Here is a 23,312-nt window from a genome sequence, read left to right as displayed (position 1 = left end):
GTTCAAGTACATTTAACTCTATGGTTTGGTCTAAATAATTAGTGTAATATTTAAGCATAACTTAAATTTCTGAGGAAGTACTTCCTCAGAATTTGACGATAAGACCTCATTGGCTGATTGATTGACAGTGGGTGTGGCTAGGTCTGCAGTAATGTTGCCGTTAGATTTAATGAGGACTGTTCAAAGCTGCAATCCTCCAAATCTGAGACCATGGTCATGAGCTGGAAAAGGTTAGATTACAGACACTGCCCTAAGTGTTTGTAATTTTCTTTTTTTTTAAGTCAGTATCAATGAAAAATTAAGATTACACTGAAGGGGTGACAAAAAATAAATAAATTACAGTCAACTTCTGTTTGTTACCTTCTGCCCCTACATTTAAAAGACTTCTCCCCTGTGTGAGTTTTCATTTGGCTATTCAATAAAGCTCTTCTTTTGAATGTTTTTCCACAGCTCTTACAGGAAAAAGGCCTTTCATCTGAGTGAGTTGTCATGTGAGAAGTTAACTGACTCTTTTGTGCAAAATTTTTGCCACAAGTTGCACAAGAGAATGGTTTCTCACCTGTGTGAATTCTGAGGTGTGCATCAAGATTGAATTTAATATTGAAGCTCTTTCCACAGGACTGACATTCATACATTTTCTGCCCTGTGTGAGTTCTCATGTGTTCTTTCAAAACATCTTTTCTTTTGAACATTTTCCCGCAGGTCTTACAGGAAAACGGCCGTTGATCTGAGTGAGTTGTCATGTGAGAAGTCAACTGACTTTTTGTGGTAAAATTTCTCTCACAGATGCTACAGCAGAAAGGCTTCTCACCTGTGTGAACTCTGATGTGTCCATCAAGAAAAGATTTATTAATGAAGCTTTTCCCACAGGACAGACATTCATAAATCTTGCCACCTGTATGAGTTCTCATGTGAACTGTTAAATGTGTTTTTTTTAGAAAGCTTTCTCCACATCTCAAACATTGGAAAGGTTTCTCTCTGCAGTGACTTTTCAAGTGCAGAATCAGGTCCCGGTTTTGAGAAAAAGAATCACCGCAAATTGTACAGGAGAACAAACTTTTATCTGTGAGGGTTTCCTTGTTCCTTCTGGGTTTTGAACCATTAACACTGTTTTTATGCTCTATGGTTTTCTGACATTTGTTATAATGTCTGGGTCCTTTATCTTGCTCTGATCCAGAGTCTGTTGGATGGATTTGTTCAGGATCCTGGTTCTGAATTTCATAAAAGTCCTGAGAGATGACTTGGTTCCTGATTGATTGTGGTTCAACGTGGTACTCTTCCACAAGAGTAGGGTTCACCATCAATGTGTCTCCAGTCTCCTTCTTCAGAAAAAGCTGCTCTTTATGGTCACTTATGGGGAGCTCCATGGTTTCCTCTTTTGTCCAGGGATGCTCTGGCTTCTGCTGCTCTTCTTTTATCTGCAGAGGTTCTGGTTCCTCTTTGTCCAAACTGGAATTCTTCTCCTGCTTACAGAGCCTCTGATCAAAGAAAACCTCCTCTTTTCCAACATAATCCAGAAGGCGGTCTAGAAAGAAACACAGGAGAATGACTTTCTACTGTAAGTTAAACAAGGCAAGTTTATGTTTCTATCAAAATTCAGTACAAAGACAATTCAAAGTGCTTTACATAAATTAAACAAATAAATAGAAAGAAAATAAAAACAGAAACAAGTAAAGATAAAATGAATAAAAAAAACTGTTGGACCCCAACATTCAATTCAATTCAGTTTATTTATATAGCGCCATATTACAACACATGTCATATCAAGGCACTTTACAGTTCACCAGATCATCCAGCCAGATTGATTCAAAGTTTTCTATCTAAGGAAAACCAGCTGATTGCATCGCATCTTTGACTCGAAGGCAATACCTCACACTAAGCAAGCTTGTAGCGACAGTGGGGAGGAAAAACACAGGCTTTCTGCAATTTTACACTTTTCTGGAATTTTGTTGGTTAAAAAAAAACTGTTTCCCAAGTAGTTTTTTAATTATGACAGTTCTTCTGTCAGATTGTAGAATTATGTTGATTATCTACATTATGACCTAGAAATCGTTGCGATTTCAGTGATCGCAATGAAAAATGTTTTTATTTATATTTTATTAGTTCCAATGGCCATGACTGTCGGAATGCTGGTATGCTGAAAAATCTGCTGAAGTGTTGCTAGTCCGATAGAGACAAAGTAAATGTCCGATTGCTGTAACATTTTCACACAAAAAAAAGTATATTGCCACTGCAACAGTAGACTGGTCATGTGTCTGATTACAGCTAAAATGTGCAAAAGACTGAAAAAACTTCTAGAAATTCTGCTACCAACCAGAGTTGGTTAACTTTTAAACTTGCAGGATAAACATACAGAATAATGGTATCTGACTTTCTGAAACTGAAAATCCAGGATATGCAGGGATTAACAGCAGAATGTAATCTGAGTTCCCACACATCCTGCTACAGTCATTTGTTCTGGTAGAGAGTAGCCACAGTATGGAACACATGCTCGTTATGGCCAAGAAAAATACTTAATTGTAAATGTTTAAATAAAACAGTCAAAAACATTATTTAATTTTTAGCTCTGGTAAAATTATAGATTATAGGTAAAATACTTTTTTTTCTTTTCTTTTATATCTTTATGTAACACTTTTCCTATCAGTTTATTTTAGTAGAATATTTGTTCTATTTTTTATCTATTCGTTCAGTTTGTTCTTCTATATAATAGTGTAATAAATTATTAATCACAGCTGGAGGCGCCTTAGAATCTAAGAGAGAAATACAGCAAGATTTAACAGGAAACACCCTGTTAAATCTTGCTTTATTTCTCCTCAGGTTTTAATCTAATCATCAGGAACATGTCATTGTAGAGTTTTACCTGCAAAGCTGCAGTTTGCAAACATGAGGCTTTAACTCTAACAGGTTTTATTCGCTCCCTGATGAAGCTCAAATCCACAGCCTGCATCATCAGTGAAATATTAATGCAAAGTGTGGGTTTGGTACCTATCCGGTGCAAGATGATCCGGGGGATTAGGGAGGAATCCAGTAATCTGTGCTGAACCTCCACCTCTTCTTCGGATTTGAAAAAAACTTCTTTAATCTCTGTCAGTGTTTCTTCAGCAGGAGTAAACTGCTCAGTGATAAATTTGCCCTGAAACTGGAATGAAGACATTCTCACTGCAAACATTCAAATATCAGTCCATAGATAAACAAGCATCTCTCCATGGAGGAGGAAAGCTAAAGCTAAAGCTGCTAGCGATCCAGTCCGTCTTCTTCTTCTCGTCCTAACAACCAACTGTTGCCACCTTCTGGATAAAATCAGTATTTCATATAGCAGGCCGCTTCCTAGAGGTTCTATGAAAGACCGTTTCCGCCACATGACAGTAAAAAAAAAAGCCAAATAGAAAGTCATAATTCTGAGATACAAAGTTTGAAAGTCGAATATCTCATAATGTTTACCTTTAAAGTCGAAATTATGACTTTGATTCTCATTAGTATGACTTTGTATCTCATAATTATGACTTTAAATCTCATAATTACACCTTTCTATTTGCATTTTTTTTAACTTTCATGTGGCGGAAATGGGCTTCCACAGTTTACTAGATATTTTGGATGAAATGTAAAAAAAAAAAAAAAAAAAAAGCCTCTTACAATGATATTATCAATCCTTCATTTTTATTGAAATACAAGTCTATTTTTCTCATGGAAAAAAGCAATAAGAAGACTGACAAATAATCTCACATATTCACAGGTTATGTATGTTATTCTATTTATATTTTATTCATAATATTAAGTGGGTTTTTGTAAATGTATGGATTGTGCAAACCTACCCCCTGGCTTTGTCACAAGTTCTGTTCCTTATGTATTTGTAAGCATTTATTTTTTCAAGAAAAAAAAGGGGTTCACTGCCATATTATTCTCATTGTTCATAATAGCGTAGTGTTGGGGTAACCTTAACCCTAAGCTACACATAATAAAAACAAAGCAAAAGTCATGTTAGATTAGCTGTGCTTTTACTTTTCCCATTCAGAGTTGTCAAGTAACAAATTATAAAACCTTAATTATTAATCTTTAGCTGTTTTCTGTATCTGTTCTTCACGTAAATATTTCTTTTTCTGGGGACTCTACTTTTACTCAATACATTTGAACACTGAAATCCGTACTTTTCTGCTCTTCACTTTCTCCAAAATGGATTGTAAAGTTTAGATGCAACAGCCACAACAAAACAGATAGAAAATCAAGAGCAAAAAGAAAATAAGTTCAGTTAGAATCCTGTTAGTTTATTAAAAGCAAATAGCAACATAGATGAAGACAGGGGGCTAGTAAACATTACATACGATGGATGAGATTCTGAGTAGGACATTCCTCTTCATTCGCCCTTATTAGATTTCATGTTTGCATATTTATTATGTTTCAGCTTTGTGTTGTGAATACAAGAGCTCTAAAAGAATTCAACTGTTCATGCGTGACTGCTCTTTAGTTTAATCTATTATGTTATTTGAAAATTTCTTTTAGAGCAAAATTAGACTGGGTCAGGTTTATTTTATGGTCTTCTACAGACACAGTGAGCAAAAGAGAAGCATGTCATTCTTGTCACTCATATAAGTAATTGTCATTCGAAAATTTCCCTTCTGTTTTTCTTTTTTCCTTTAGCTTAACATAACAATTCCTGGCTGCTCAGTGGGTAGCACAGCTGCCTTGCAGCAACAAGGTTCTGGGTTAGATTTCTGGCCTGGGGTCTTTCTCCCTGTGCATGCCTGGGTTCTCTCCGGGTACTCCTGCTTCCTCCCACAGTCCAAAAACATGACTGTTAGGTTAATTGACTTCTCTTAAACCTCCTTAGGTGTGAGTCCATACGTGAATGGTTGTTTGTCTCTGTGTTGCCCTGCGATGGACTGGAGACCTGTCCAGGGTGGACCCCGCCTCTCGCCCGTAGACAGCTGGAAATAGGCACCAGCAGCCCTCACTACTCCAGCTGGGACAAAACGTGACGGAAAATGGATGGTTGATAACAATTCCTTAAAAAACCAGTATAATGCTGGCTGTGTTACAACATTATAAAAGACAAAACCAATATTGAATAGTAAAGATTTGTATGTTAAAAAGGAGGAACATAAAAATAATAAAGCTATTCAATTTGACAAGCGTGTTGTTTTTCAAAACAATGCTTTTCGTTTTTCAAAATGTTCATTGTTTTTGTTGTGTTCATTTTCTCTCTGAATTAAATTGCTTGTTCAATGAAAGGTCACATCCAAGAAACATGGGAAACTATTTCAGGCCAGGGGTCAGTCATGTAACCAGGCCTCCCTGGCCCCCAAAATTATAACTCAGTCTATTTATATCAAATACATAAGGTTTATCATGTGCTTGCATTTAACAAACCTGATTATTATGCAACATTCTTTGTATATTTGAAATAAATACTTCAGTATTAATTAAATTAGTATTAATTAAAAGCAGCTAAAACAACACTACAAAAGATAGATTACAGAGTAGGGCTTTATGTATATGCACGGGTGCAGTGAAAATAACACCTAATATTGCTCTTCTAATAATGACCCGAGAGACTTCAATGGAAATTAGAAAAATAAGATTAGCTCTAGTATACTGGATGAAAATTAAAAGTAGTAAGGAAGAAAATGTTACTTTTACAATTCTACAAAATTGTTGGGAATATTCAAAGTTTCAGAGTAATGGATTTGGATGGATTATAAGCAAATTGATTAAAGAATTTTGATTAGAAGACAAGAACATATCTCAGTTTAATCCGATTATTGTTATTCCTCCATGGCTCTTGAAGTAAATGTAGACATGAGACTGCTTAAAATGAAAAATGATTGGAATTTAAATGAAATAGAGATAAAGGCTGATATATATTTAAGAAACTCATATTATAACTACCTTAAATATATTCAGATGGTTCTAAGAATTGAAAAAGACATGTGGGAATAGGAATATATATACCAGAGTTTAAAATATATATTTCTAAAAGAATATCAGATCAACTATGTGTTTTCACATCAGAAATGGTGGCAATTATACTAAGCTTACAATGAGTAGAGGAGGTTAGACCAGACAGGGTGGTGATCTGTACAGGTTCCATAGCAGTTTTAGAAAGTATTCAGGGAGACGAAAATGATAGAAAAGATTTAGTATGAGAAATCCAGCAAAGTCTACTTAGATTATATAGGGGGGGCATTGATGTTTGGTTATGTTGGGCTACAGCACATGAAGGTGTAAAAAGGCAATGGAAAGGCAGATATGTTTGCAAAAAGGGCTTTAGATGGAACAATAACAATTACAATACCTTCAGGTAAAGGGGAAGGGAAAGCACTTATTAAGAGTAAAGAAATAGAAAAATGGCAAAAGAGATGGAACGCAGATAAGAAAGTAAGAGGATTATATAAGGTAGAAAAATCAGTATTAAATTGAATAATTAAATAGAGAAACAGAAGGGAAGAAGTAGTAATGATCAGATTGAGAATGGGTCATGCCTATTTAAATGACGATTCATATTTATTCAGGAGAGAAAATATTGATAAATGTGAAGAAATGTGGAGAAAATGTAGAACACTTTCTGATGAACTGTAAAAGTTCTGAACATGAAATGGAGAAATTGAGGAGAATGGTTAGAAGGACAGGATAAGAATTGAGTCTTAAAGGAATATTAGGAAATGTAGTAAATATAAAGGATCATTATTTATTTATCTACAGAGTACACAATTAAAAGATAGAATTTGATGCAAAGTGATGTTGCTACACACTCATGTACAGTAGGTGGCGGTATGCAGCTTAAAGTTGCTGATGATCCGCCATGATAGAAAAGAAGAAGAAGAAGAGACACTGGTTATTTCTGGGGCTAAATATTTTAATGTTTGCAGAGCGGATTTATTCATCCAGTCCAGCTTCAAGGACCGTTTATAATCCCACCTTTTAGTCCTGCTGAAGAAACATTCACGGTTTAAAGGAAGTTTAGTCAGAACTGATGGATGTTTTGCACAGACTGCTGGATTTCCATTGAATCCATCAGATCATCTCACATCGGAAAGGTACGAAACAGCCGATCTATAAATGTTGAACTGAAAACACAGATTTTAGGTTGAATTTGGGAAAACTGCTCAGAGGAGAACAAGCAGCTAAATCTGCCTTCAGACTGAGAGCAAATAAAAAATCTGCATCGTGATGCTAAAACTCTACAGTTACTGGTTGTTTCTGCTGATTAGATTCAAACATGCTGCCTGCTTACATCTAGTTGTCTTTCTCAGTGTGAAACCTTAACTAGTTTAACTAAATGTACTCTATTCTTTTATTTTATTCGGTGGAGCACTTATCAAAATAAAGCCTTCAATAAAACTGATAGATTTTATTTAACTTGCAAAGTTTTAGAGAACATTTATAATACAGTTGAACATCAGTTCAACTGTATTATAAAGAAGCAAAACACTCGGTGATAAAGAGCCTCCAGCTGTTTGTTCATCAGTTATTACACCGCTATATGGACAAAGAACCCGATAATAACAGATAATAAAGAATCAACTGAGGAGGGTTTATATAAAAACTTAAAATAACTGACTTGACTAGTTAATAACTATGGACATGAAAATTGGTTTTAAAGGAACAGTCCATATTTAGAATAAAATAATCTGAAAATAATTTAAATATCACATTATGACAAACTGTTCAATAAATAAGTGTTTTTAATTAGGAGTCATTTCATTTGAATGTGCTTTACTGGAGGCAACCATGTTTGTCAAAGAACACTGCTGCCACCTACTGGTTTGTGACGTCACGGTGCGGTATCGGCTGTTGAGCAAGTCCCAGCCCTGTATCTGGTGTTTGTCACAACCAAGGGCGCAGATAGCGTGTACGTCAGGGGTGTTCTGACGTACACAGATTAGAATGACCCTCAATCCGTTCCCCCACTTTTATTAAAAAAATAAATAAATAAAAAAACATACGGCGAAACTCACAAAAAATCAAAAAGCTTTTTCTAATTTACTGCTTTGCAACAACAACATAAAACAGTCAGATCATAGACGGGCAATCGTTTTGTTTAACTGCAGGCTGCCTGCGTCGTAGAGATTCTAATCTAAAAGTTATCCTGTCTCTGGCATTTACGTCCCGAGCCTGGTTTCCATGGTTACTCAGACAGACAGTAGTGGTGGGACAGTTCCCAATTCCGGAGTCCGGACATCCACATGAGGCCAGCCAAACTGAAAAAACAGAAAACAATTGCATCCTTTTTTCGAAAAGCACCAACTGTAAGTAAACTGTTCATCATATCACCTTGCATTTTTTTGGTTGTCTGTTCGATGTCGCCGTGGAAAAAAGAGTAGAGACGGTCAGTGAGAATAGCGTGAAGAGAGGTGCCAATGTCATAAGGCGGGAGGCAGGGGGAATCGACTGGCATTTATTTATTTATAATTAAATCGACTGTTCCGACTTTTTCTGGAGTTGTTGGGGGTCTTTCAGAAATGTGTAGGCTACAGTAGGCTACTTGAATCCGTATTTATGCCAAGCCAAATGGTTTAGGTTGTTACAGGTTGAATCATGAGAAAAACGAACTTCAAAGCTAGATAAATTCCACTACACAGGGGCGGATTTAGGAAATTTGGGGCCCTAGGCAAAGACAGGCATGGGGCCCTCTGAATTGAGAAGACAACATATAGAACAGACCCATTATACAGATACAGAAATTTTAATAGAATAGAAATTTGAGGATGTCATGTATCTTCAAGTTTGTCTATGTCACTGTAACTCGGAGGAAAGAATCTCTCTCATATATATATATATATATGTGTGTGTGTGTGTGTGTGTATATATAAATAAATAAAAGGTGCATGTCACAGGAAAGACTAGTGATGTTACAATATGACAATTGCTTAAACTACAGAACAGTAAATTATTTTATCTATAATTAACGTGGCCCTTAACATCCCCAGCTGTACACAATAACACACATTAAAGCAATGTTAATACAAAGCTGTAAAGCAGAGTGAGACGTTGATAATAACTTCCTTATGTTTTTTGAATGTATAACTTTAATTATAAAGGACTAAAACACCTAAAACTTATGGGTGATTTTACAACATTTAAAAGCCTGAGATTTTACTGAAATTGGGGCTACTGGGGCTCACTGGCCTTAGATGTAATGAGCGAACTGGAAGTGCTGAATACATCGCTCCAAAAAAGCACCCAGACATTGGAGGGCATGGTCTCTGCAGTCTCAGTTGTCCAATAGAGTTTATGGAACAAAAGAAAGCCAGCCCACTTTGAGGCAGTCTTTAAGGAAGCAGTGGATATGGCTGAGAAGCTGTCTCTAGAGCCCATTGCTCTACCTCGAACACATAGGCCCCCAAAGAGATATTCTGGGCCAGCACCTGCACACAGGCCAGAATCTGCTGTGGAGTACCACAGAGTGGAGTTCTACAGAGTCCTTGACAAAGTAGACACACAACTTTCTTCATTTGAGGCCATTTATTGAAAAGCCATGTAAAGTACTTATTTACAGATTTGTTTTTGTATATATGTAGGCTTTGCTGTTCGTGTTTCTGTGTGTTTACAGCCTGCACTTAAAGTCAGTCCATGTTTAAATAAAACCTTTTTTTTTTCACACGTCATGTGGCATGTTTGGTGAGTACTTGGTACCAATACATGTTATTTTCTTGCAATGATGGGCAATTAAGATTGATGGATTGTCATAGCTAAATAATAGCCAGTAATAGTAACTGTCCCCCACAGTTTCAAAAACCTATCTGCGCCCCTGGTCACAACGCGCTATTATCCAAGTTAACTGGAAAACATTCTTCTTCCAAATGTTGGCTACATATTACGTGTTTCGATGGGAAATCCTCCGTCTTCAAGTTGGCAATCCAACGAGGAACCCGTCCGTGGAGGATCAGGAATTGGAAAGGGGAAATAAGTAATGCTTTTTTCACTTTTACCCGATGTATTCCAGCATCCAACTGCCTTGCACGTGGGCATTGTCAGTTTCACTATAGCTCTGGTGAATTTCAATGGTGAAGTCCTCTGGAAATCTTCAATAATTGTTGTTGATTGCAGATGAGTCTAGTAGTTCCCATTGATTTTGCTTGTAAAGCGGGAGAATGATGCTAGGCTTACCGCACCGTGACGTCACTGCTGGAAGATGTCAAGAGTGAGGGGTTACTATATTTGAGCAGACTAAGTCATCGCGGCCAAAAATTATTGTTTTAAATTTTTTACAGATTACGCTACAATCATTAAATCACCACAAACATAGTTGTTTTAGGTATAGATAAAGATCCACTAATTATTCCTTGCTGACCGGACTTTTTCTTTAAAATTATTCCCCAGTTGAGTATTTTTTTTTTTTTATGTTTTAAATAAATATTTAGAATTTCAAGTTTCTGAAACAACAGAGTTGAGTGGTAATGCTAATTTGGTCCTGTTACTAATCTGAATAAATACTTTTCACTAACTAAAGTTTTATGCAGTTTAGAGGAAGATAAGGATAAACGACACGTTAGTGGTGTGTACGCAAGCCGTTTGTTTTAAAGGTCCCATATCATCCAGAATTAAAATTATAAACATTTCTTAGCGGTCAGATGTGCCTGCAAGTTTGTGTATGAGATTCACAAATGGAAATAAAGCTACTTTCACCTCTAACTGCCTCGCTCCACATCTCAGCTAATTTATGTTCAGATTGGTTTCTTCTTTTCTATCATGGCGGATCATCAGCAACTTTAAGGTGCATACCGCCACCTACTGTACACGAGTGTGTAGCAACATCACTTTGCATCAAATTCTATTTGTTAATTGAGTATTCTGTAGAAAAATAAACAATGCTCCTTAATCTGTGAATATCCTTTATAGTTCCTTCATTCCCAATATTCCTTTAAGACTCCATTCTTAGCCTGTCCTTCCAACCATTCTTCTCAATTTCTCCCTTTCATGTTCATAAGGTTTCAGATTGGTGTCTTCTTCTTCTCGTGATTTTATGGCGGTTGGCCAACAATGTTTGGTGCGTTACCGCTACCTTCTAAACTGGATCAAAAAGGATCAATAGCTATCTTTCATAATTATTCTAATTATAACCTGTTCTCTTCAGGGATCTTAAAATATAATCATAAATTATATCAGCAGAGGATATTTGTGATTATTTCTCTATAATTGATTTATTTTTATGCAGATCATTTAAAAGGAAATGGGTTCTAAAGCAATTATCTGTCCGCAATAGTCTTAAAACCTGTATCAGGCTTGTTGATTATTTTAACTGTGCTATTAGATCTCTACCTTGAAATAATCTTCTTCCTTCTTTATTCTGTGACTTTTCCTAAATTCATCCATTTAGTTTTGGATGCTTTATCCAACTTGCCTTGTTGCTCTTGCCTTTTCTTCCAAGCAGAGACTTTATCTGTATTCTTAATGTCTTGCCTTCTTATTTTCCCATTCAAATCTACAAAACGTCTCTTTGTTGCACTTTTTGTAAATCTGTCGGCCAGCTCATCCCCGGTATGTGCAGGAAGCCACATTAGCTTTACCTCTGTTCCTTTATTTTGCATTCTAGAAAGTGAATTAACTACATCTATTGTAATATATTTTTTTTTGCAGACTGGTGTGTCTGAAAAGCAGGCCCTGCAGAACGTCCAACGAGGGACTAACCACTCCCCAGGTTGTGGATACTGCTGTTGACCCGCCTCCCAGCTGTCTGAAGACTCATCCAGCAGCGCTGTCCACCTGCTCGCCGTGGCAGACCATAGCAATCAGACATGGCTAAGCTCAGAGCTAAGCACGGCAGGTGCTCTGTCACTGGTTGCATAAACGAGCACAAAAGTCTTTTTTTACTGCCTTCATCTGAGCCCCTAAAGACCCAATGGATGGATTTCATTTTTGGTGGCAATCTATCCGCAAAACCTCCAAAGGAATTGCACGTGTGTGCTAGACATTTCGAAGAGGAGTGCTTTCACAACATGGGCGCCTACAAAGCAGGCTTCGCCACACACCTCAAACTGAAGAGTGGATCGATACCAACTCTGCGCTACAAAGCTATACAGGTAAGAGCTGGTACTGATAGCCTGGAAACACGTTAGCACTGCAGCTAACTTGCAGACACTTTCAGCATCCGATTTGTTTAACCTTAAGGGACGTTCACATCAAAACTCCACGCACATTTTGGAGGATTTGGAGCACTGAATTCTAGCGAGGCGAATGGCAAATGTTGCGAAATCAAATCGCTTCTGCAAAGTGGACAAAACGAAATACCGCAGGAGATGAAAAGTCTGAACTTTTGTTTAGATTTGCACAACAAAATCCAATCAGGGACTTGATGTTGGCTTGACCTGCGTTGAAGAAGGTAGAGGGGGGAAGCTTTTTTCAAACGAAATTGATAATGGAGAACTAACGTTGAGATAAAAAAAAATGAAGTGAGGAACGCCTTAGGGAGCTTTTAAAGAAGCCGTTTTAATTGAGCCTTAGGACTGTTTCGTTGTCCTTCCTTCAGCGTTGACCCAGCCAGGTGCTGCTTCTCCCCCCGCTCTATCTGCCTGGCAGTCTTCTCAGATATAACTAGCCCTGGTCACTCACACACACCCCCACTCCCACACTCTGGCACCATTTGCCCCATCTTGTTCTCGCACTGATTTCCTACAGCTCCTATTTGACACCATCTCACCTTACCTCTGTTGTCTGTGTGGTTGGTCCCCCAACGCGGCACTGCAGGACTTTTATTATTTTACATAATTGAGTGCATTTCCTATTCTAAAACATGCACTGACTACATTTGAAAAGGTGTTAACCAGGTTTCCTCTACACAGGCCAGCCAATCAAGTCCATCCACTCAGTTACCTGCATACCAGACTAACCCACTCGGCATGCCTACTGTAAAAACACAGCAATCCTTTCTGACTCCTCAGCCCAGCTTCAGAAGTGTTGGTATGTACTCATCACTGCTATAATAAGTAGTTATAACAAAGTTATTCATAATATAGCAGCCTATGTAAGACTCTTCTTCTTCCTTTTTTTATTCTTCATTTGAATTATATTCGGTTTCAGGTGTGCAGACTACTGCCTCCTTTGGAGATTTTAGTGTTGGGACCACGACTGCAGAGCCTTTGTATTCGTTTTCCTCATCTGTGAGGAGACCTTCAAAAAGACGTCGCCTGGGCCAAGGAGGAGAGCTAGACCAGGAGGATGAATCATTGGATGGCAGCTCTTCAAATGGGCTGGATTCTACCTATGACCCTGCTGATCCCGCCACAGTATTGACAGAGACAACATCATTGTCGTAAGTCAGTCTCTATGGATCCTTAAAGGAAAATGCAGTTTTTTTTTACATTGGTTCCTTGATTTTACGTTATTACATCGTGTTCTACTCACCTGTATGAGTTTTGTGCCATTTGGAGCTGTTCTGAAGATATTCTGTTAGGTTATATCCCAGTAACGTCTTCCTATGGGCAACGACTTGAAGGCACAAACTAAACTGTTCATAATTTATTCTTTATGGTACGCCAGCATTCATAACATGTAGGCGAATCACTGTCCCCCAGACATCCGTGGTTATATTTTTTATATTTATATATATTTTTTAAAACAAAGTGGAGAGTGTATGATGTCATCCGCGCATGCCGGCTACCATTCATTCATCCTGTCTGCTGAACTGCTGCTAGTTTTACTCACATGCCTGGAAGATGTCTGGTGCTGCTACCACAGATGATCTCGCTCTCCAAATGGAATTGAATGATTCAGATTAGCTGGCCGAATGAATCGAAGGGGTAGAGCGTAGCCGCCTGTGGCCCAGGCTGCCTGTCACAACTCCAGTCCGGTGCGCGGATGACGTCATACACACTCCGCTTTGTTTTTAAAACATATAAATATAAATCATATAACCGTGGATGTCTGGGGGACAGCGATTCGCCTACATGTTATGAATGCTGGCGTACCATAAAGAATAAATTATGAACAGTTTAGTTTGTGCCTTCAAGTCCTTGCCCGTAGGAAGACGTTACTAACGGAATATCTTCAGAACAGCTCAAAATGACACAAAACTCATATGGTTGAGTAGAACATGATGCAATAACGTAAAATCAAGGGCCAAATGTAAAAAAAACCTCCTATAGCCTCTTTGGCAACAGTTTTCATGACAGGACTGCAGTTTACATCAGCGGTTTTGTGCTTGAAAAGGGTCACATCCAAATAAGTTAAAAAACAATACACTGGAAATTTGTTTCCAAGTTTGAAGCCGTTTCGCTTCCCATCCAGGAAGGTTTTTCAGTTCAAAATGTCAGAAATAGCGTTGAGTTCGAAGCTTTATACAGTAGCCCAACAACGCCTTGCTTTGTCTTGGGAGACATGCAAATTGAAACGGCCGAACTGTGTCCACCCCTTTGGAATGGGGTGGAATGCATGCTAACAAAGAGGCTAAACAGCCCCCATTTCAAAGTTGTTGGACCCGATCGTGTTTTTTTTTACTTTTTTGGAATGACTATGACCTGGATGACTGAGAATATTCACTAACATGCCGTAGACATTGTCTGAGTTCTTACAGTCGTTCTTCCATTATTAATTTCTTCATACAGGGAAGATCCGTCCACTCCTGTCCACAACTTAAAGAAATACATAGTGTATGAGAGCTGCATTATGGAGCTGTTTGTAGTGTGTCCTGCCTGCATGCGGTTGTGTGACGTAAGGACGCATAGACGGGGAACATTCCTGTCTGTGGAGCAGCGCTGCCCCCACTGTGAGTTCTACAGACAGTGGAACAGCCAGCCTCTTCTGGGAAGCACACCAGCCGGGGACCTCCAGCTCTCTGCCGCCGTATACCTGAGCGGCGCATCTTTCTGGAAAATAGCTAGGGTAAACGATGTGCAAACCTTTAGGGTCAGAGTGCGGCTCTGAATAGATGATTTATTCCCTTTTTCTTGTCTTTCTACCAACAGGTCTTTGATGCAATGCAGCTGCAGACGTTTCAGTACGACACGTTTCGCAGACATGCCAGAGCCTTTATTGAACCGGCAGTCGTCCACCAGTGGAAAACGTCACAGGAAGCGACGCTGCAGAGGCTCAGTCAGCAGGGCAAAGTAATACTTGGTGGTAACATGAGGGCTGACTCTCCAGGTATTTATAAATATTACAGTTTATACAGGGTTTTGAAATATTCTGTCATTCCAATAATTAACAAAGAATAGGCCGGATGTAATGGAATCGGTTTTAAACAGGGAACTCGGCAAAGATCGGGAGCTACACCATAATGGACCTGAGTAGAGGCACAGTTTTGGACATCCAGCTGCTACAGGTGATTGCTCAAACAAAATAGTTCTGTGTAATTTTAATAAAAATGTTCATTGGCCGTTTCTAATGCCATGTGTTCTTCTGGTTTTGTGGCTGGAAAACAGAGCATTGAGGTTGGTGGCATCTACCAGATGGAGAAAGAGGGACTGAGGAGGAGTCTGGAATTGCTGGAATCACGAGGCGTGACTCCTGACTGCCTCGTCACCGACCGCCACCCACAAGTTCAGAAGTTTCTAACCGACAAAAACATCACCCACTACTACGACGTCTGGCACATGGAGAAAGGTACATCTCTCTATGTGACTGAACGTTGGAGGATCATTAAAAGACTTTCTGTCCTTAGGGTCAGGATTGGAGTCAGTTATAATCATACGCTTATAAATTGATGATCGTATGAAATACATGACTTGTTGCACAGGGATGTTCTTTATAAACATTTATCTTACACACACTTTAGGAATTTCAAAGAAACTGGAGAAGATCAGCAAGAAGAAAGGTTTTGAGAAACTCCAGAAGTGGACGAGGAGCATTAAAAACCACATTTACTGGACTGCAGCTACCTCAAGGACCGGTCCTGAGAGAGTGGCAAAATGGACCTCCTTCCTAAACCACATGCGAGACGTACACGCCCATGATGATCCTCTTTATCCCAAGTGCCTGCATGACATCCGTCGAACTCGGGACAAGAGGAAATGGCTCCGAGCAGGTGGTTCGCTTACAAACAAAAATGTTATTCATATGGAAGCGCACAAATAATCAATTAGTTGAAACAGTGCGCAAAGTTGACATAGTTTTTTTTTCTTTTTAGTTACACCCAATTGAATATGTCTAATTTTGCAGAAAAATGGTGATGCTTACTGCACTGGTACAGTAAGTGCACTGTCCTGAAATCAGCTAATGTGACACACGGCCGGAGAAGCATCAGTGCAAAGGTGGTTATCTATGAGAAGCTCTTTATTTAGCAGTAAATGTTTTCTCTAAAGTCGTGTGTAAATTTTCAGTCATCTAGGTCTTGGCAACCCCAGAACTGGCTTAAACTGGAAGGCTATCAGATTTTTTATCACTTCTTTGAAGACGTTTCCATACCTACACAGGAGTGTTTGCAATTCAGTCAACTTGCACCACAGCAATCTGCAGTAGGAGCGCTGATCTATTTCAGCAGTATGGAGCTCCATCCTCCTCGCATTCCAACCCGGATGCAAATCCAAGAACAAGTGATACACCTTTGATAACTAAAATGTTCAGAGTTTGGACAGAGATGGCAGACAGTTTGAAAGAGGGGTGAAGGAAGACATCTTGGTGAAAAGAGAAAAGCCATCACTGAACAGAGGGGGGAGGTTTTCAGCTTCCAAACATTTAACAGCTAAAGACCAGAAGAATAAGAGTGGCTTTTGATATACATCTGACTTGGAATGTGTTCAGGAGGATGGACCTTTGTGCTACTTAAATACATCAGCACACCAACCACAGATTGCTCTGGTGGAGCCAACAGAATTTCTGGAAAGGTGAGGAAATCTCTTAAGAAAAACTGAGCCAAAGTCTGATTGCCTTCCAGTTTGAGCCCATTCTGCTGTTTTTACTGCGAGCTTCTCCATGCAGCTCTTCTAGGACATTTATTCTCCAGCAGAGTCCGGTCTCTGCTTCTCCACAGCAGATTCTCACCTCGGCACTACTGCAGGAAAATCTAACCAGACTAGCAGAGTTACTAAACTGATAATGAGCAAAATCTCCAGAAGAGGATTTAAAATAACTTGTTTGTTGTTGCTGAATGCTCTTTTTGGCGTGGGGTGTACTTGATGTAGCGCTAGTCTATGTTTGCTAGGTGAAGTGAACACCACTGCTTTTACAAATGCATCTCAGTAAACATCAGTAGGGATGTTGGGAAAAAATCGATTTGGTGCTATATTGTGGTTTTCGGCTACTCAATATAATATACATTTTTCAGTTCCTTATGTCGGTTTTAAAAAGAAATGTACCTTTAACCCAGAGGAAAAATGCTACCTCTGCACCGCCACTTTATCAGACAGAGCTGTGGAGTCCTTTTGCTGTCCAGTCACTTGGGATCAGAACTGGCAGAAGGTGGAGGACAGTTAGGAGAGTCTGGCCAGAAGGTCAGAGTAAAACAGAGACTGGTCTTTAATCAGAGAAACATCACATCAGATCTGGGTCTGATGGGCCCAAATGTTCCAGTTATCTTCTCGTGAACATATTCAGTACTTGCTTTTTTAGCTACACATTTAATTTTGACAGCACATATACACTCACCAGCCACTTTATTGGGTACCCCATGCTAGTAACAGGTTGGACCCCCTTTTGCCTTTAGAACTGCCTCAATTCTTCGTGGCATAGATTCAACAAGGTGCTGGAAGCACTCCTCAGGGAGTTTGGTCCATATTGACATGATGGCATCACACAGTTGCCGCAGATTTGTCAGCTGCACATCCATGATGCGAATCTCCCGTTCCACCACATCCCAAAGATGCTCTATTGGATTGAGATCTGGTGACTGTGGAGTAGAGACTGACACGGGAGTGGATTTTCACTCCTGTCCTGTCCCACTCCCACAGAAAAAAACGGTGTCCCGTCCCGATCCCGATCTTGTCCCACTCCTGGTGAAATTACTCCCGCTCCCATTCAGAATGACTCCCGCTCCTGCACCACTCCCATTCTTGTAGTTTTTGAGCGCGGGTGAAAAATCCAGAGCGGAAGTTACTATTGGTTTGCTCCCGCTCCCATCTGCTCCCGTTAATGTTTAATCCTGTACCGTCCCAATCCCGTGATCGTTACTAATACTGACTCCCATCCCACGGGAATCCCATGGGAGTCCCGTGACCCGTGGGATTCCCGAAAAAATGTCAGTGTCTACTGTGGAGGCCATTTGAGTACAGTGAACTCATTGTCATGTTCAAGAAACCAGTCTGAGATGATTCCAGCTTTATGACATGGCGCATTATCCTGCTGAAAGTAGCGATCAGAAGTTGGGTACATTGTGGTCATAAAGGGATGGACATGGTCAGCAACAATACTCAGGTAGGCTGTGGCGTTGCAACGATGCCCAATTGGTACCAAGGGGCCCAAAGAGTGCCAGGAAAATATTCCCCACACCATGACACCACCACCACCAGCCTGAACCGTTGATACAAGGCAGGATGGATCCATGTTTTCATGTTGTAGACGCCAAATTCTGACCCTACCATCCGAATGTCACAGCAGAAATCGAGACTCATCAGACCAGGGAACGTTTTTCCAATCTTCTATTGTCCAATTTCGATGAGCTTGTGCAAATTGTGGCCTCAGTTTCCTGTTCTTAGCTGAAAGGAGTGGCACCCGGTGTGGTCTTCTGCTGCTGTAGCCCATCTGCCTCAAAGTTCGACATACTGTGCGTTCAGAGATGCTCTTCTGCCCACCTTGGTTGTAACGGGTGGTTATTTGAGTCACTGTTGCCCTTCTATCAGCTCGAACCAGTCTGGCCATTCTCCTCTGACCTCTGGCATCAACAAGGCATTTCTGCCCACAGAACTGCCGCTCACTGGATGTTTTTTCTTTTTCGGACCATTCTCTGTAAACCCTAGAGATGGTTGTGCGTGAAAATCCCAGTAGATCAGCAGTTTCTGAAATACTCAGACCAGCCCTTCTGGCACCAACAATCATGCCACGTTCAAAGTCACTCAAATCACCTTTCTTCCCCATACTGATGCTCGGTTTGAACTGCAGGAGATTGTCTTGACCATGTCTACATGCCTAAATGCACTGAGTTGCCGCCATGTGATTGGCTGCTTAGAAATTAAGTGTTAACGAGCAGTTGGACAGGTGTACCTAATAAAGTGGCTGGTGAGTGTATATAGTGATATTGCAATATCGGGATAATATCGTATCATGACCAAAGTAATGTAACGCGTATCATATCAAAGCGCCCGTGCAAATACTCCTCAAATACCCCTAAACATCAGTAATATTTATTTCTTTGTTGTATTTTAAACTGTGCTTCTTCTTTTTCTCCTTGTTTGTAGAAACTCCGGCGTTCCACATGTTAGAGAGGGTGCTGACAAACAGAAGGACTCTGAAGGATGTTGCCAAACTCAGCCCTCACCACCAGACCTCGTCTCTGGAGGCTTTCCACAGCGTTATCCTTCATTTTACACCAAAGAATGTCATCTTTCCATTTATCGGAAAGCTGTGCAGGTAAATCAATTCAGGGTTACTTGGCACTCATGAGAGTTGTAGCCTAAACTTTCTATCATTATGATCATCAGTAATTTTAGCTTTCTTTCGCTTTCAGGCTTTACCTGGCTGCCATGCATTATAACGAGAACGCTAACCGACCACAAGCAAAAACACGGGAAGGCGTGCCCCTCTTCAAGGTCCACTTTCCAAAGGCTATGAAGGGAGAGTGTAGCATGAAACCACATAGGACCAAACCAACATTCAGTAAGCGTTCAATTCTTTGAATTGTTGAATAGAACTGATTTAATTTGCAGCTGTAAGAACCTCTCTCACTTAAACAAAAATATAAAACAGAATACAGTATAACTACAAAAAGAGAAAACATACATAAATGAGTAACTAAATTAGAGCCAAGTACTAGAATATATTTATTCACATTTTAGCATTTTGTTGAAATATATATACATTTGGTAATTATGATTAAACAAGGAAACAAAATGTTTTGCTTGTCTTATGAAACAGGCTATGTTGCTGACTTGATGGGCCTCATATTTGATAAAGTCTTTGTGGACCCCACACCCTACACCAGCGCCCTGTTGGCCATCCCTGTCCCAGAGGACTTCATAGAACAGTATGAGCGGCCGGAAAAGGAGGAGGTCATCGCCAGCTATGTCTCCAGGCTCAACCGAGGCTCCGTTTGAATCCCACATAGGTGCCTTTATCATTAGGGAACTTCTTTGTTGATGCACAGAACCACGAAAGCTGGACGACCCAGGAAGCACCAGCTCACAAAACTTCAAAAAGCCAAAACTAAACAGTGGAAACATGTTTGTTGTTGCAGAGATTTTGACATTCGATGTGTGTCAAACTTTTTTTAACGCCGTTGTGTGCTGGATTGGCCCTGTTTTATTGAATGAAATTCTTAGGTTTATTCTTTATACATCATGTGCATTGTTACTTTGTTAGCCAGATTAGACAGAGTAGAAGGCCTTCCTTCACATTGTGGATGTCACTTTGTGTATGGAGGCCATCTAATCAGGACAGCCTTCATGTCTTCAGAAATACACAGGATATGAGCACATGTTGGAGCCAGTCTGATAAAGGGAAGCTATCTGTAATTCTTGGGCATAAAGGCAAGATGCATACAGGTCAGGGCATTGATGGCGTGTCAGTTTCTGATACGGACAGCTAAGCATCCACTTAATGCAACACATGGACTCATGAGGTATAAGAAGGAGAAGATGACCTGGTTCGGGGCTCAATCTTTGCCGGACGCTCGCTGACGTGTTTTTGAGCCCACAGCTGTGCAAGCTCCAAGCAATTTCTCTGTCCTGTAACGACCTGATCTGGAATAAACTGTTACTTTTTTACTCCTGTTTTTATAGTCCTTTTTTACATGGTTTTACCCAGTTTGAGTTAAGAGTAGTAACTTACTTGCTCCTAGGAAAAGAACCGGTAGGGAAGTTCCAAGGCGCAGCTGCCTTCAGGGGGACATAACTTCCACATATTAACAAAATCCTTGAAATATATGTGGAGAAATGACACAATCATTAAAAATGTTATTTTCATGGATTAGTTTTTTTTATATTTATGTCTGCTAAAGAAAAGCAAGATTTTCCTTTACATTTTATTTTTCATAGAGACAAGGACTTTTCAGAAAGTGCAGCACAGTGAAGAATTCCTCTCAGCTACAGTTGATTATAAATGCCTTTCCTAATTAAACACTGAAACATTTATTTCTTTTTCAACTCTCATTCCAAATCCTTTTTGAAATTGCATTTTCTTTTGGCTTTACAAGCTCATTCACCTTCTTTAAGACTTAGATTTAAACAGACTTTATTGTCAATTTGTAAACACAGAGTGAATACCAAAATAAATTTTGTTCAGTACAGCTCTCAAGACATTTCCATTTTTAAAGTGCAGCATTGATAAAATGTAAACATGGTAATCAAATGTAAACATAAGACTGATTTATAATTTGCAACGTTCAGCGCTTTTTTTTTTTTTTTTTAACTCATTTTCACCTCTGTGACCCTTCTGGTTCCTTAGCACACGGGAAACCAGTTTGACCAATCACAGTTGCTCCTCAGATGTAACCAGCTCCCTCATTGGTCTCTTTGTTAATCAATTGTGGCAGTCTAACCAATGATTGATATTGATTAGTTTGTAGTGTGCTCAAAGACCAGAGGGGTCACGCAATAGGTAAATAGAGCCGTAATGCAAAAGGAAAATGTAATTTCAAGACGGATTTGAAAATGCAAGTTGAAGAACAAAATGCAATAAAGAATAATTGGCTTTTAAGTTTCCATTTAGAAATAGGTTTTGAAAATACATTTTCAAATTCCAGTGTTTAAATATGAATCAATAAATACAACTTATAATTCTTTAATAATACATGTTAAAAAATTATTTTCAAATATGATTTCAAATTGCATGATTCAAAAGTAAACTTTTTAATGGCTTTTTTCTTTTTCACCTGGTTCTCCCCAGATTAACACTAGATAAAACATTGATTAACCTAGTAACGTTGAATTACAGGGCTAATGTTTAGTTGTAATAACTAAGCCTGTGGATAATGGATAATGTTTGCTGGTTGTGCATTTCTTTTTCATAATTAGATTTGGTTTGTTTTTCTGAGAAACATTTGGTGTTTGTGTTTTATTTTTCAATAGGTATAAGAAAAGCGTATATATATCACACAAAGTTTAAACGAAATGAGAGGCATGATGGCATTGTATTGGCATTTTTAACTTTCCAACTTTCAGTGGGCATAACACAAGAATAATATTCTTTATTGGGTGAAAAAAGAAAAGTTTAATAATGACCTTACCATTTTGAAACGTCTTTTTGCGTTCTTGTTCTTTGCATATCTTCTCCTTGAAGTTTAGACAAATGGTCAAATTGGTTCAGATGTGCTCCTTCTAGCCGCCATATTTACAAACTCAACCACTCAACTAAGTGGTTGTCATGGTTACTGGTTGTAACCATGATAGCCTTCGGGATGGGGGTGACATCAAGTAGGCCACCGAAATAGCTTCGACCGTTGAGGCTGAATGAGGTTTCTGGTAAATGCCTTCTGCCACATCTGAGGATTTGCACCAACAACAAATACATACCTACTGTTCATAATATTCATCTATGAATGTATTTTTAGACCTTTAACCGAATGTCTAATCTGTCTAATGATACTAAGAGATTACTGTTTGTTTTTTTTTACTAGCGCCAATTCATTTGGCCATTCCAATAAAACATTTCATCTACCAAAAATCTTAGGAATGATACCTGTAGTGTCAGTTTGAAGTTTAGATAGGTAGGCCTACTTGGTGTAAGATGTTTACCACTGAGGAACATTAATTTAGACTTTTGTACTTTCAACGTTAATCTATTAAACTGAAACCATTTCTTTTTTGTGTTTGTGTGTGTGTGTGAGGCCGGTTTTGCCAATATAGCTCTGGGAATTGATGTCCCAGATCAGACCAGAGAATCTTCTTTCTCATAGTCTGGGAGTTCTTCATATGTTTGAGGAACTTTCTCCCATCTCCCTACTGCATCTCTGGAGCTCAGTCACACTGATATTTGGGTTCTTCTTTACCTCTCTCAACAAGGTACATTTGCAACAATTGCTCAGTTTGGCTGGATGGCCATGTCTAGGAAGAGTTCTGATCGTCACAAACTTCTTCAATTTAAGGATTATTGAGGCCGCTGTACTTTTAGGAACCTTGAGTGCTGCAGAAATTCTTTTTTTACCCTGGACAGATCTGTGCATTGCCTCAATTCTTTCCCTGAGCTCCTTGGACTGTTCCTTCAACCTCATGATATTCATTTCCTCTGATTTGCACTATATAAAGTTAGATCAGTTTCAATTTTCACAAATAGATATATGTGATTCATACAAGCAC

The 23,312-nt window shown here is 39.2% G+C and overlaps 2 protein-coding genes across 2 annotated transcripts; one reads left to right on the top strand and one right to left on the bottom strand.

The window, feature by feature from the left end:
• Positions 1-331: 331 nt before the first annotated feature.
• LOC119795176 (zinc finger protein OZF-like) lies at positions 332-3,241 on the bottom strand. Its single transcript, XM_038303033.1, has 2 exons — positions 2,986-3,241; positions 332-1,525 (listed from the first exon to the last, which is right to left on the bottom strand). The coding sequence occupies exons 1-2, from the start codon at positions 3,167-3,169 to the stop codon at positions 357-359; spliced, it is 1,353 nt and encodes a 450-aa protein (XP_038158961.1). The 5' UTR covers positions 3,170-3,241; the 3' UTR covers positions 332-356.
• A 3,578-nt stretch (positions 3,242-6,819) lies between these two features.
• On the top strand, positions 6,820-20,689 carry LOC119795164. The gene is made up of 12 exons (XM_038303015.1): positions 6,820-7,031; positions 11,575-12,017; positions 12,777-12,894; positions 13,015-13,246; positions 14,538-14,814; positions 14,898-15,075; positions 15,177-15,253; positions 15,354-15,534; positions 15,707-15,955; positions 19,260-19,431; positions 19,529-19,677; positions 19,936-20,689. The coding sequence occupies exons 2-12, from the start codon at positions 11,733-11,735 to the stop codon at positions 20,112-20,114; spliced, it is 2,097 nt and encodes a 698-aa protein (XP_038158943.1). The 5' UTR covers positions 6,820-7,031; positions 11,575-11,732; the 3' UTR covers positions 20,115-20,689.
• The last annotated feature ends 2,623 nt before the right edge of the window (positions 20,690-23,312 follow it).

This window comes from Cyprinodon tularosa, unplaced genomic scaffold (genome assembly GCF_016077235.1).
Source record: "Cyprinodon tularosa strain WSP-4 unplaced genomic scaffold, ASM1607723v1 ctg501, whole genome shotgun sequence".
Lineage (NCBI taxonomy): Eukaryota > Metazoa > Chordata > Actinopteri > Cyprinodontiformes > Cyprinodontidae > Cyprinodon > Cyprinodon tularosa.
The sequence above is the reverse complement of the archived record's forward strand: the minus strand, read 5'-3'. Positions and strand labels throughout refer to the sequence as shown.

Coding starts and splice junctions, on each gene's coding strand:
- LOC119795164 (XM_038303015.1), top strand. CDS start 11,733: ATGGCTAAGCTCAGAGCTAAGCACGGCAGGTGCTCTGTCACTGGTTGC. Junction 14,815..14,897: donor CTTTCTGGAAAATAGCTAGG/GTAAACGATGTG, acceptor TTCTACCAACAG/GTCTTTGATGCAATGCAGCT. Junction 15,254..15,353: donor TGGACATCCAGCTGCTACAG/GTGATTGCTCAA, acceptor GCTGGAAAACAG/AGCATTGAGGTTGGTGGCAT.
- LOC119795176 (XM_038303033.1), bottom strand. CDS start 3,169: ATGTTTGCAGTGAGAATGTCTTCATTCCAGTTTCAGGGCAAATTTATC. Junction 1,526..2,985: donor GATCATCTTGCACCGGATAG/GTACCAAACCCA, acceptor GTTTCTTTCTAG/ACCGCCTTCTGGATTATGTT.